This window comes from Chaetodon trifascialis, chromosome 1 (genome assembly GCF_039877785.1).
Source record: "Chaetodon trifascialis isolate fChaTrf1 chromosome 1, fChaTrf1.hap1, whole genome shotgun sequence".
Taxonomy (NCBI): Eukaryota; Metazoa; Chordata; class Actinopteri; order Chaetodontiformes; family Chaetodontidae; genus Chaetodon; species Chaetodon trifascialis.
The window spans coordinates 23,749,795-23,764,399 of record NC_092056.1 but is presented as its reverse complement, the minus strand read 5'-3'; the positions used below and the strand labels follow the sequence as shown (position 1 = coordinate 23,764,399).

The 14,605-nt window shown below is 42.8% G+C and overlaps 1 protein-coding gene across 5 annotated transcripts in view; it reads right to left on the bottom strand.

Moving 5' to 3' along the window:
• Positions 1-14,605, bottom strand: part of chd9 (chromodomain helicase DNA binding protein 9) — a 72,932-nt gene that overhangs the window by 11,479 nt on the left and 46,848 nt on the right. For all 5 annotated transcript variants that reach the window (XR_011602476.1, XM_070970662.1, XM_070970678.1 and 2 more), the window contains 13 exons: positions 12,485-12,661; positions 12,133-12,276; positions 10,508-10,763; positions 9,289-9,499; positions 7,797-7,992; positions 7,300-7,482; positions 5,760-5,945; positions 5,537-5,647; positions 5,166-5,365; positions 4,647-4,846; positions 4,350-4,509; positions 1,136-1,225; positions 177-280 (listed from right to left, as the gene is read on the bottom strand). Coding sequence is in view for 4 of the 5 variants with exons in the window: in XM_070970662.1 (XP_070826763.1) it covers positions 177-280; positions 1,136-1,225; positions 4,350-4,509; positions 4,647-4,846; positions 5,166-5,365; positions 5,537-5,647; positions 5,760-5,945; positions 7,300-7,482; positions 7,797-7,992; positions 9,289-9,499; positions 10,508-10,763; positions 12,133-12,276; positions 12,485-12,661 (2,218 nt within the window). In the remaining variant the exon portion in view is untranslated. The remainder of the gene's footprint in view (positions 1-176; positions 281-1,135; positions 1,226-4,349; positions 4,510-4,646; positions 4,847-5,165; positions 5,366-5,536; positions 5,648-5,759; positions 5,946-7,299; positions 7,483-7,796; positions 7,993-9,288; positions 9,500-10,507; positions 10,764-12,132; positions 12,277-12,484; positions 12,662-14,605) is intronic.

Here is a 14,605-nt window from a genome sequence, read left to right as displayed (position 1 = left end):
ACAAGCAGCTTGTTAATGTTTCGTGTCAGGTTCTGACTTTTCCCCTTCTGTTCAGTGACCACAGACACTTTCAAAATACAGCGGCGACTGGCTGCGTTAAACTTTAACTCTAGACAACACGTTTTTAATTTGGATCATGTTATTAAGAAAGACAAATCACAGAAAGAACTTCTTACCATGTTTATAGACACCCAACAGCAAACACTTGTCAGAGATGGCATCCCACCACAAGGCTGGCAGCTCGGAGTGGTCAGGATCTGGCACCCAGATCTTTATCTCACTGAAGATGAGGAGGTTTAAACAGATATTATGTGGGGGAATCTTGACTTACATTTACTGATATCCACAGTTTGGGTGTAGACACAGTTCCTCTATTGCAGCATGATGTGAGAACCAAGTAAATCTACACAACTAAAATGTGGCAAGAAGCCCTGGATCTGAGAACCCAGAGCTCTGCAGGTATTTATTTTTATTTGAGTCATGAGACTATTGTAGACAAGTATTCATCTGTAGTTTTTTTAAATATAGTGAATATTATATCATAATTTAAGTCCTTGTTCCCATTTGTTAATGAAATCTGTTAATGAAACACTTCTAACTGATCCCCATGCAGGGCTTTTATTGCAAAACAAAACGTTGAGAATTGTGAAACATATAAAAGCCTCCCTTAACTTTCAATAGTAATTTCCTTTTCAACCATTTTCAACAGTGCGGTGTGGCAGAAAACAGAAAACAGACTGCCTAACTTTCACCAGCAGGTGGAGCTCTACAACCTTCTAATTAATTTGGCTGATCAGTTGCTTCTTCCTTCAACAGGTTGACACCATCATATGGTAATGACCACATTTGCAACTCAAGGAGAATGTCTGAGGCAAGTATTACACATGATAAAGAAATGCTACGGTAGCCACTAGTTGTAGTAAAGCTGCTAAATCAATCTGACCATCTGTGTATATCATGAATCCAGCTATTCTATCTGGGCAGGTCAGCAATTACACCGTAATGGACAGGGTGTTAGGCACCATCTATTCTGTTATGGGAAATGTATTTGTTGTGTAAAGTGACTGTGTTTCAAGAGTCTCAAGCAGCAGAAAAGGAAATGTATGTAAGATAAGGTAACGTCTGAGTAGCTCACCTTGAGTCTGCGCCGTCCAGCACCTTCTGGGCCTGGCTTCCTATCACCTCTTGTTTCAGGTAGTAGAGCATTCTGACCCTGAGCAGCACCCTGCGCAGAGAAAACCCACTGGTCACAACAAAGCCCCGACCACGCACAAACGCTGAGCGAGCAGAATCAACACACATACACCCAAACACACACACACGCAGCAAACTGTTGAACACAATGCAAATGAGTGCAATGATTGGCAATTCAGGAGTAACCCTAAAAGTTCACTGCTGTACACTGCAGCAACAGCATAAACTCTAATTAATTTAAGTATAATATGTATGTCTGTCTTCTGCGAATTGTGTGTGTTCAGCTGTAAAGCATTAGCTGTACAGGCCTTCCACAGACCAGGACACACAGTACATGGCTCGGACCAGTATAAGCCCGATGAATGAATGATTTTTGTCTATGTTACTGGAAGGACCTCGCAGAGAGTCGTGAGCTGCTCCGTAGCTGCAGCTCCGAGGACTGAACGAACAGCCGACAGTCTCTCAGCGGTCGTCACGTGGTCGCGCTCTGGCAGTAGATGAAGGCTGGGAAGCCGAGGCTGACAAGGTAAAGAGAGGCTGACTCACAGGGGAGACATTAGCTCTGTGATGCATGATCACACATCACAGCCAGCAGGCTTTGAGCGACAGTGAAGTGCTGGGAACTGTGATGCACTGGTGTGCCAGGCTGTAACGTCTGGCACGCCTTGAGATTCTGCTTAATGTAGAAGGCTGTTATGTGTAATCATTTTGTCTGAACACAAAATGATTCTTAAATTCAATCATGCAGCGTTGTTGCTGTTGGTAAAAATGCGGCACAGAGGGCTTTAAGGATTTCTGGCACGAGAGAGAAAATCTCTATGGAGGATTTCTTCCGCCATGGAGTTTTTAGCTGCCTTACAATCATTATTTACAGAATGGGTACACCTCAGAAGATCCAGTATGCTCCTCTGACACTGTCAAAGGAGCTGAGACATTTAGGAAACCTGACACATCCTGCATTTCTGAATGAAGACACTTAACACTCCCAAACCAAATTAATAATAAATCAATGATACATTTGCCAAGTGCCTGTAATCATTTAATTCTATTCATTATTAGTAGTATTATCTAGCACCTGTTGCCAAAATACTAATGTCTCAACAGTGTATTTGCAGTCTCCTCTTCTTATGTATAAGAACTAGACACCGTCACAGTTTACCTACAGAGATATCTTTTTTTAAATATTTTAAAAACAAACAAACAAACAAACCAAGACTTCTACATTAATCTATCTCTTCCTGTGGCTTCATCTCCTGCCAAAGCTCCTCCTCAGTGCTGCTCTTCTTTCAAGAGCAGTGACAGATTTGCAGACTGCCGCTCTGAAATGTAACATTCCAGGAATTCCATCTTTCTTACGCTGTTTTTCAACTAAATATTGTTATTAATGAGCCCAAAATCCTTCCCCGATTCACTGACAGGAGCAGGGGAAACTGCACGGCTCCTAGGTCTGTCTGTCTGTCGGAGTGATGGATGTCTGTGGTGCCCAGTCTGAACTTGTAGCTCTGGTAAATCAAAGTCTTGAACTTCCTCCCTCTCCCTCCTCCACCCTCCTTTGTGACTAGAACCGCCCAGGAGCAGCTGCTGCTGCTTCCTCTGCCTGTCAGCACAACCCTTCATCACTCTCCATCCAAGCCTTTGCTCGTCAGTGTGTGCGTGTGCGTGTGTGTGATGTGGTTCGCTCAGAGAGGTTGCATGGAATCTCAGCAGTCATACACAGTCTTTCAGAAGCAAATAAGCCAAGTATGCATGACATGAGTGGCATGCGGAGAATCCCTCATGGTCTGTTCACAGAAAACAATCCATCACAAAACAGGAAGATACCAACTCACTGATGCAATTCTGATTCAAAACACACAAACACTATGAATTTTTAATGTGCTTTCAGAAAACTGTATCCTACATGCCAAAACAGATTTAGTGATCACTGTTTCACGTCTTTACTACAGTGTGTAAGGAATATGTGATATTCAGACAGTAAGAAGCACAGGTGAACTGGCCAAGGAACAAGAAATTCACAACACGACGACCCGTTGGCCTTTCAGACTGAATCACCTCCCACTGCTTCCTATAGTTTCCATCCCTGTATCGGAGCTCTGTCCCACATTTACAGTCCTGTAAAGGAACCCCCCCCCCCGCGTTCCACCAGTCACATTCCAGGTCCTTGGACTGAAAACGCAGAAGTCAGCAAACCCTGCTGACCGTGTGTCCCCATTTGCCCGCCGTGTCTCACATCAGACAATCCCTAGATTCAGCATAACTGGACCAGGAAACAATGGAGAACTTTCTATGGAAGCTTCAGCGCTCTGCATCCAAAGCCCCATGGACACCACAAACCCCCCTTTTAAAAGAGGAGCAGCCATCTATTTGGCTTTATATCTCAGCGGCCCATGTTTTGATAGCAGCCATCTTTTTCCCTGTCTGTAAATAAGAGAGATCTATGACGGCCATTAGCTGGGCTGAAGTCTCGTTAAGAATCATATCAGTCTGCTGGTCTCGATGCAATGCACGTCTATTAATGAATCAGTCGACTGTCGGCTCCAATAGACGTTTCGGTGCCTCCTAATTACTGTGGTTTGGAGGTGCCAAAGTGACAATTTGAGCCATGTGCAAATTGTATTTTGATATATTCAGGCCTCATTCTATTACAAATAAACTGATACAATCTGTGCAAGAAGAGAATAATGACCACCTGCCAGTTGCTATAATAGCACAAAAGGTTTAAACACAGACAAAAGAACACACACACACACACACACACACACACACACACACACACACACACACACACACACACACACACACACACACACACACACACACACACACACACACACACACACACACACACACACACACACACACACTCTCTCTCACCCACAAGAGATAAAACAACCCAGCCATAGACTATTAGTCACCATGTGCACTGTAAGCTGTAAGTTAAATGTTAGAACAAATATTAGACACTACACAACTGTCTCTCCTATTTAATGATAGTCAGGGACATTTATCCTTTGTATTGTGGTTACCACTACTGCACTCTTACAAGCAGCTACGTTTAACAGCAGAAATGGCTGGTTGCGTGTACTTTACTGTCATACTTGACGTTAACTGAACTCGATTAAGGTGTCAGCTCAGTGGGATACGGAAACACTTACTTGTTGCAGTGGTGTTTGAGGTGTTTCTTGTAGCCATCATCCTGAAGCATGTGCTCTGGATTGTGCTTCCTCAGCCACTCAGCTTTGTGGATGTCAAAAGAGCTGGACTGGGTCTTCATCTTCTTACCCTTCCTGCCCCGAGGGACTGGGGCTGATAAACCTAGTGGAACAAGGAGATTGAGAGTTATAGGTGCGACAGAGGAAATGTGAGTCTCCCCCTTAGTCTAACCTCTCAGTGTGACACTATCTGTTGTAATAAGCTCCAGCTAAATGTACACTGGAGGTGCTGAGACTCACCCAGGTGATTCTGCAGCTCCTTGGTGCGTCCATCCTCAGTAGGGGCGATCAAGTCCCACATGAAGCTTTTGATTTTGTCATCTCCACGGTAATGGACCAGGCAGTAAGACAGCAGGGCCCTGCAGATGGACTCCACATCCCACTCCGTCAGCTGCTTCTTAAAACGGCCATGTTTGAGAATGTCAGTCCAACGACCCCACCTGGACAACAAGGGGGAAACCAAATTTTATAAAGTGGGCTCAGACACTATTTGGGGGAAACGCTTATTGTGAGACTCAACATTTACATGGTTCTTAGAATGATGACAGCCTGATTCACTCATATATAGGTGGGATTAGTTACAGTACATACAGTAAGGCATATTGGACAAAACAACACAACTGCCTGTAACAGATCTCCTGTATGCTGTCACATACTTTCAGTTAGGTCTCTTCAAAAACATCAGGTCAGTGCTTATCTATCGACAAGATCAACACAGTTGCTCTGGTTTAATGGCTTAAACTATTTCAATCATCTCACCCATAAACAAGCAGGTTCTTCTCTACTCTGAAGCACTCTGTGCGTCCGTAGCTGTTGAGGCGGTCGTGGTTTCGCCTGAGCTTAGGTTTGGTCTCATCGCTGTCGCTTTCGCCTTCTGAAAGCTCTGCCAGCTCGTCCTTGGTGGCACTGAATGGCCTTGTCTGCTTTCTGACACGAGGAGTGTCAATGACCAAGCTGTTCTGTAGAATGGAGGAAATATAGGGCAAACTAAATATCAGCAAAGGGCTTTCTAAGTAATTCAAATAGAGGAAGGCTGCAACTATACTCGATGTCCAGGAGTTATTATTTGTGAGCAATGTCTTTATCATGCTTTGCTCTGTACATTCTATTACTTGTGGTGCAGTACATACTCTGCCGTTGACCATATCCATGTCAATGTCAGCCTTTTTGGCCCATTTGTCCCAGAAGTTGGGGTCATCGAGAGAGATGTCTGTGCGGTTTCCTGATGCAACAAAACTAGCCTGAAAGCAGACGTCAAAATCATGTCAAACCATTATCACGGTCAAAACTTAGAAACAGTCAGTAACCTGTATGACTTGTGTTGGAGCGGCTGCATTTATCCATTTCAGTCACCTTAGCAAAGGTGGATCCTCGTCCCTCAGACTCAATGGTGATGGTCTTTGTTCTGCGCTGGAGGATCTGGTCAATGTCCTCCTCACAGAATTTGGCCCCTTCATCTTCCTCATCCATGATAGCCCCATATGCACCACGTCGCAACAGATCTTCAATCTCCTTCTTGGACAGCTGCTGCTGCACTGCCTGAGGGGTGAAAGGAAGATAGACATTTCAGGGCAAGAAACTACATCCAACAAATATTACACTGGCCAAACAAAATATACCACATAACGCACAAAAGAAAGTCCTCTCAAATACACAACACACTGTAAAACACACACATGTTGGATTATTAAAATCATAACATCAGCAGCCTTGTATCTAACCCCAGCAGCTGTTTATTATGCAAATATGTTCAGTCAGACCAGATGTGGAAGCCTGCTAATAGCTCAACCTCCTCATACTTCAGATAATTCTCAGAGGACACCAAGAGCAGATCAACATCCACCTACACACTTCATATGCTGTTGACACACTCCCTCACAAAGAGATTAGACTACTAATAGGATCAGTTATACTTCAAGTGGAAATTTTAGGAGTGAGCTCCAAGTTTTTGGGCTCATGAACACTTTCTTTTTCTTTGCTTGGCATCTTCTTGTCATGTGCCATCTGTTACAGTTTTCCTCTGATGTCATTCAGGACTGATTATATCGGAAACTGTTGATTTTTGTTATTGTTGGAAAGATAACTGGAAGAAATCTTGTGTATTATATTTTCAGAACTTCTCATTTGACATGTGCTACAAAAAGACTCTGCCTATGCGATGAATGAAATTATTTGAGTAGCACCTCTACGCGGCTCTGCAATGTGTGTGTGACAGGCTGAAACGGTGCTGAAATGCTGGATGTAGATCGTTTTTGTTATAAAACGCAGCTTTAAAATGAAAGTGCAGACGCAGACAGAGCCTCCTGTTTGTGTGAGGTGACGGTTTGTGTCCTTGCTTGTGTGTGAGATTAATCAATGACGCATTACTATTCCACTTGGTAACTGTAGTCTCTTGTGCCCCGGAGTCCATACATCCAACACCAATTCCCACAATTCCTAGGGAGGGGCCTCCATACTGGTGCAGGGTAGCTGTGCATGTGGCACCAGTGTCAATGTACAGCACTAAATTTGCTTGGCTGATTTTCACTGTAATTGTATCATGACTGTGTGATTATTTTCCTTAAACTAGATATCCAGTTTAATATCTACTAATACTTGGACAAGAGGGTGGTCACAATAAAAAAATGTGTACACACTAGTCTATAATTATCCGAGTGCCAAACCAGGCTTTTGTTGCTTCCTGCTCATTTGTGTAATGATTTGATGATGAAATATTTGAACTGAAAGATTTCATGTCCAGCCAAGGTCAGCTTGTGAAATGGATGGTATTCATCACAAGCACTGTCTGCAAACAAACACCCCTCTTTGAAAAATAACTGATCATAATTTACATGACTAAATGATTTAATTCCCCATTTCTATTCCAGACCATTTGGACAATACTCAAACTTACCCCTCCCCCGGCGCCTCCTCCCAGGCTGTTATCTCGGCCACTCATGCTTTGCAACACTGCTTTGTCCAGGCCCAGCTTGAGGCTGGCGCGATCAAACATTTCTCGCTCGTACGAGTTTCTGGTGATCAGACGGTACACCTTCACTGCCTTGTTCTGACCGATCCGATGGCAGCGAGCCTGGGCCTGCAAAGGGCAGAAAAAACAAATTTAGAGCACTGTACGTACTATAAGGAGCTTTAGTGGTCATACCTTTGGTTTGACCCAAACCTCACCTGATTTTCAATTAGGCCAGCTTTAAAAACTGAGCGATGTTTGCACATGTTTTTCATTGGACACAGTGTAAAGCACTTTCCAAGGTGAGGAGACTTTTTGGCAAGTGTTCACATGAGATGACATCAGAATGCCAAAACTAGCTAACGCCTAAACATTAATGGTGCAAATGTACAGAAGTATGTTGCATCTGCTGCAAAGCGACTCTGTGTGTGGTTGTGTCATACCTGCAGGTCATTCTGCGGGTTCCAGTCAGAGTCAAAGATTATACAAGTGTCTGCTGCTGTGAGGTTGATTCCCAGGCCACCGGCTCTCGTACACAGAAGGAAAACGAAGCGTTCTGAGTCAGGCTTACTGAAGCGGTCGATAGCTGCCTGCCGCAGGTTCCCACGAACGCGTCCATCTATCCGCTCATACAAGTACCTGCACCACAAACAAAAAGAAGGAAATACAATGCATTAACTCATGTAACATATTCACCTTGAGCTTTAGGGGAAAGTTTTAAACATTTAACGCCTTAAATTTTGGTCATGTTTGCTTTTTAACAACTTATCTTAACGTCTCATAACTCAGCCATAATGCAAGAGAGAGAGAGAGAGAGAGAGAGACAGAGGGGGGGGGGGTAGAAACAGAAACATGAGAGCAACAAAAGGGAGACTGTGGACTTTCACTTTTTCTTCATTCCCATTACAGGTCTAAAAATCACACATTTTGCAGGAAACAAAGCAGCTTCTGCTTCCAATACCTAAAATCCTGTGAACTTAAAAACTGAAAACACATGGTGGAGATGAGACATAACAGACTTGTTACAGAAGGGAAGATTGAACAGGCATGTTTATCATCAGTAAAAAGAACTGACAGGATTTCTTGTTCAAATTTTGGCAAAACATTGTGCTTTTTGAGATTTGTTTGGCCACACAAAGGCAGTGAAAGAAGAAGAAGAAAAAAAACTACTACTTTCGATGTCCCCAGAGGATCAACAGCTTAGGAGAATTTCCAATTTCCTCTAAATGTTGCTTGTACAGTGTACAGTACATACACCATCTTTTGTGCAGTGCATGCTGGGATATATTACAGTCCCTTGTGACCCTGAACATGAGTGGATGTGAAAATGAACGGACGGATGGATGTGTTGTTTTGACTCATTTGTTGTGATAAAACACCAGACTCCATCCCAGTCAACACTCATGCTGCTGCCAACTGGCTGCCATGCATTAATGCTAATCACAGCACTATAGGAATAGAGGCATACAGTTGCGAGCCATATGCAGCCACACCAGTCAGAACATCTTTTACAGTGTGAAGCAGTGACCGAGTGTTCCCAGTATACTGCACCACTAAATCCTGTCTGCCACGTGCTCAAGATTTAGTGCTTCTATTGAATCGTTATAAATGCAATAAAGCCAGAGGATAAGTGTGACTTTATATTTTTCAGCAGCAGCACTAAGTTGATGATGAAAAAAGAAAAAAAACTCTAAAACAAATGTTATGCGCAACTTGATTTTGATTCTATGTGGTCTTTGACAGAAGACACAGCAGAATGTCCTTGATTTAGTGTTTCTTTCCAATTCAAAATCTCACTGTTTCTGCCTTTAATCTGTATTGTGTTGAATATGATGTAAGCTGTATGCTGACACCTTCATACAGCTGATGTTTTTTTGATGAACATTATCAAAATCACTTTTTCAGACTTCAGATTACATCATCTGTCACCATTACCTTCTCTGAATGAGGTAGTCTTCCAAGATATCCAGGCAGCGCACCATTTGGGAGAAGATGAGCACCTTGTGCCCTCCGGCCTTCATCTTAGGCAGCAGCTTGTCAATGAGGACCAGCTTCCCGGCAGACTGCACCATAGCCTGCAGGTGAAAGTCAACGGCAGTGGGGCTATACACCTCCCTGAAGTCCTCCAGGATCTTCTCTTCTGCTCCTGACATATCAAAGACATGGACACCATCATCAACACTGTGTGTTATGCTTCTCATGTTTTCTTTCCAAGATTTATTTGCTGTAATGTCTGATGTCCATATAAAAAGATCAGGGGTTTATGTCTTTTTTGCATGAAAAATGACTGAAGAAGCACACCTGCTTTTCACAGTTCTAAGTTATTTAAACAGTTATCTCCGTACTGACATGTATGATTTCAGACAATAATTTCCAGTGAGAAACACGCTGTCTTCACATAGAGACTATTTTTCCAGAGGAGTGCAGAGGACTGATCGAGAGCTGCATCACATGGAACAACAACAATCACCTGAAGCTCAATATCAGCAGAAGCAATGAGCTTGTGGTGAACTACAATGCTTCAAATAGGCTGCAAAGAAGCTACAAATTGTAAAACGTGGATGGTTGACATATATCTTCACCCTGGCAGCACAGAAGATCTTTACAATCACCACAGTTTAAAGGTGGACACCCTAGATTAGAGTCACCATACAGTATCTGACCAAATGTGAAATATGGTCACAATCAAAGCTCACAGTGACCTTTGACCACCAACATTTAATCAGTTCATCCTTGAGTCCAGCTGAGCATTTGTGCCAAATTTGAAGAAATTCCCTCAAGGTGTTCCTGAGGATGTGAGGTCCCAGTGACGTACGTACTGTTACGCTGTGGTTTAATTAAAAAGGGAACAAAAACAAAACACTAGACAGATTCTGTGCATGTGCAGTATCTACTAAATCTGTAGAGATTTTCATGGCTTTCTTAGGGCAACATAACCAGTGTGCAGAGTCTCATGTAACAATCACTTTGGGTATCAAATTATAGTGAGCGCCTAAATCTTCTAAAATGATCCCACAACACCTCCTGAAGACTAAACAGGAAATTGTGGAATTGTAGACCTTCTGCTGCTACGCCTGCCAAGATCACAACTATAGATTTAAACTATATTTAACCAAATGAACCTATATTTAAGCTTAAAAAGGTACCATCCTACCTTTAATGAGGTAGGGGTGGTTGCAGCACTTTCTCAGCTCCATCATAGTGTTGACCAGGTTGGGCATATTTGCCTGGCCAGCTCCTTTAGCCAGGAAAGAGAAGTTCTTCTCCAGGATTGCTCGGTAATATTTCTTTTGAATGTTGGTGAGCTCAACCTCGATGATGGTTTCCTCTTTAGGAGCCAACTTCTTCTCCACATCCTCCTTCAACCGACGCAACATCATGGGCTTCAGGATACCCTGGAGCTTCTGTACCTGTGGTCCCAGACATGAAAAGAGAGTTAAACAATATCCCACAGCAGTGTGAGGTGATGCAACACAGGTCCGGGGTTACACATGCTGCGTTTGCACCGCCTCTGATTAAAACTGAAACAGCAGTGTCATGAAGCAGATGCAACAAACTATTAAAAGTACACAACATACATTATGTATATAATGTGCAAATGCTAGTTAGCGCCGAGCTGAACTTGACAGTTGTTGCCTGCTTATTATTTTCATTTACAGCCAACTGAGGGAAATGCCACAACGGGACACTAAAATCTTACATGTAATCAAATGCAATTACAGTCAGTCATCAAACATTAGACCAGACCAAACTATGCTATTTTATTTCAAAGTTTTATGATGCCATATTCTGTATATGATTGATGTCTGCCTGTAGAGTTATTATGTAGAATCTTTATTTTCCATATTTTATACGTATATATGAATTTTTAAGACCAGCAGTCAGATTTTTTATTTTTTTTTTTTGCATTTGATGCAGAACCAGTTGTCTCAAAGTTTGTGCTAACAGTACAACATCACAGCTTGGTTATGACTAGACCCCCCAGGAGTATTCCCCAACCACTGCTCTTTTTTTTATTACGCATACAGGCCCTCGTCTAACATCAGCTGTTATGTGTTGAAAAAGTACCTCTTAACAGCACCGGCAAAAGGATTTCACATTCCCACTGGCACAAAGAGCCTGTAGATTTAGTGCCATGTGTTGAGTACTAGCTGTTCCAAATATTTTAACTTTCAGCATGAGTACCGCACTTCAAACATGTTTTAATGGTCTTTCCTCGAGCATCTCTTTAGTGCTACTGCCTAAAAATGAAATGCCAAACAGCAATATATAGAAGGAAACTAAAAAGTCCTTTTTTTGTGAGTAACTGTGTCAATACATTGTTCAACGAGTGGCATAATACCCCATTATCTGCTATCATTATCCACCATATGTTGTGTGTGTTTGTGTGCATGTGCCCGTGTGTGTGTGCGTGCACAAAATGTCACTGTGGCCTAGTTAGAAAAAGCCGCACTTCAAGGCTTCCATCTGTACCAAGAGGATCTTTATATTTGAGCAATGATGTGTTTTGTGGAGCTCGAGGAGACAATAATTTGGCTGTCCTTTCATACAACAAAACCAAAATGGTATTTTCTTTAAAAACTCTTAAGATTAAAGGTGACAAAAACTGCACCAGGAGCTCGAATAACGTTGTCTGACCTGCTTCTGTGACATGTGGATATCTGACGTTACACCTTTTTTGTACTCAATGTTCCCTCCGACATGTGTTGGGCATTGTCATTTCGGAGTATTCACAAATCATAAAATGTCAGAAGATATTCTGTGTATCCGTGGGCTCACCTGCTCCTCCGTCTTGAGGTCTCCAAACTCCTGCATGAAGGTGTTTTCTGAGGGGAATCGTGCTGGCTCCAGGAAGTGGAGCAGGCTAAAGAGCTCCTCCACTGTGTTCTGAAGAGGAGTACCCGTCAGCAGCACCTTGTGCTCCTGAAAGAGGAGAAAAGAGAAGAAACAGTGTGTCAGGATTTGTAATGAGTCTCGTTTGTCAAACGCCCTCCTGCAGATTTGCATTTAATTCGAAACAGGTTGAATTAGTTTTGAATCCACACTGCAGCTTTAACAATGCCCACACTTGGAAGGAGTTGTTATTGTTATTGTTGTTATGAATCTTTCTCCAAGTTGGTGGTATATGTACCAGATTCATGAGCTTGAAGCCCTCCAGCAGCTTGCAGTTCTTATTCTTGAGGCGGTGGGCCTCATCGATGATAACACAGCGCCACTCTATGGCGTTGAGTTCGGGACAGCCTCCCAGGATCATCTCGAACGTGGTGATGACAGCCTGGAACCTGTAGGCGCCTCGCAACACACGGCCCTGTAGACAAAAAGGGGAGAGACGTGGGATGCACTTTGTCAAATTGGTTTTTAAAGCATCTGTAAAACAGATGCAATTTAAAGAGCTCATCATGTTTGTGTTTTTATGCAAGAGAAATTGTGCCTGTTCTACAAGTGCTGAGCAATTTTCTGAGAGAAAATAATGAGTATGAACTACAGAGCAAATAATGTCAACACATTCATATTTCAGGGACACATTTCTCCAGTGGAGTTGCTCTTTGTGTCTGTTAACATTAGAAAGGGATTAAATTTGCATCCTCATGCAGCTGACAGCAAACACATGGCTTTAGATTTCACTGACAATAACACACCTCTTGCTTGGGAAGATGTCTACAGTATGAACAGGACATGAGTGCACACCCGCTGGTGAGTCTTTATGCCATTTTGTTTATTTGTTTGTTTGTTTGTCTGGGGAGGCTTTGCTTCAGCCCGCCTCTCCATTTGTATCTACTGCCTTGACAACAGTCCTCAAGGGATACTCAGTTATCCAGTAACCCCCTCCCACAGCCAGCCTCGCCAACAGACTGCTGCAGAGAAGCCTCTCTCTCTGATATGCCTGAGCAGTGCTGACAGAGAGCTCCCCTTGGGGGCTGCTATGACATCACAGGCTGCCTGGGAGACAGCCTGGTGGCGGCGCCGCTCTGTTCTGCTCTCGCTCACTTTAATTCCTCCTACGGTTCGTCTGAATACTAAGAGCGTCTAACTGCCTGTTGTGACACATCACATGGCCTGCCAGCCACAGAAAGCCTCTGCCCAAGGCTCGCTAACTACCTAGCAGCCCACTTACTGTTGGACACGTGCCCTTCTTTAAATCTTGTTACATGCTATGTTAGTACGATGAACTGCTTATTCATAAAAATGCTCTCATGCCCACCACGGTAAGCAACCATGGGCTTCACGAACAGTTCAAACTGATTTCAAAATATGACAATCTTCCTTCAGCTTTACAAGACCTAAAATCTGTAGCGCTATTTATGTGTATAGATGTTTTGTAGAACATTTTGACATGACTGAGTGACAACAAAGTCACAGAACAATACATTTTCTGCCATTTTCTTCTACACATAGCATCAACTCAGACCTTTTCTTTAAAAAGAAAGCTTTTGCTTGAGACAGTCACTATACTTCAACTGCTGGCTTTTCAATATCCAACTCCAATTGTTATATCCTGTTTTCAAACATATCATTAGATTATTCACTGGACTTCATATTGCTGCTGTTTTCTAAAAACACTGTGATTATTTTAATCAAACTGAATCACTGCCTTCCAGTCTGAGGGTCAGCACAGTGAAGGAGCTTTCCACCCGCCTGTCTTTAAAAGGGGAGTATTATGTATGCCAGGATGAAGGAAAAGGCCTCTCAATCCTCATGACTCCATTTGTGTTAGATATGTGAGACGAGCTGGATGCCCAGCTGTGTATCCATGAGTGAGTCTCGGCTGGGCAGGAAAGCAGTGTTCTTAAGTAAAAAATATAATCCGCTATAGCTGCACCGCTATAACTACATCTGTAAGTCTACAATGTACAAAAGATGTTTGCATCTGCCAAGAAATACATGATGCATATTGATTCTCAATGCATTCACTAGGGGCCACTAGCAGAGCTGTAGACTTTCAGTTGTGGTACATTTATACACTTATTTGAAATTGATATAATAAGCTCTTAATTGTACAGAACACCTGATGGACTGTCTACAGAGGCACGTGTCTTGCCAATATGCCAATAAAACCAAGATTTGCATTGGTTTTTTAAAGAGAGGCCCACATTGACAATGACACGTGATATACTGTATGTGCTGCACTTCCCTTGTGTAACACGTTGGAGGTCCTGTGCTGATTTTGTTGTGGGACTGCAATGTATGCATTAATGCTACCAGTTTTTCAACTATTCATACTCAATTCAGTAACAGTGTGTGTGGTCAGTGA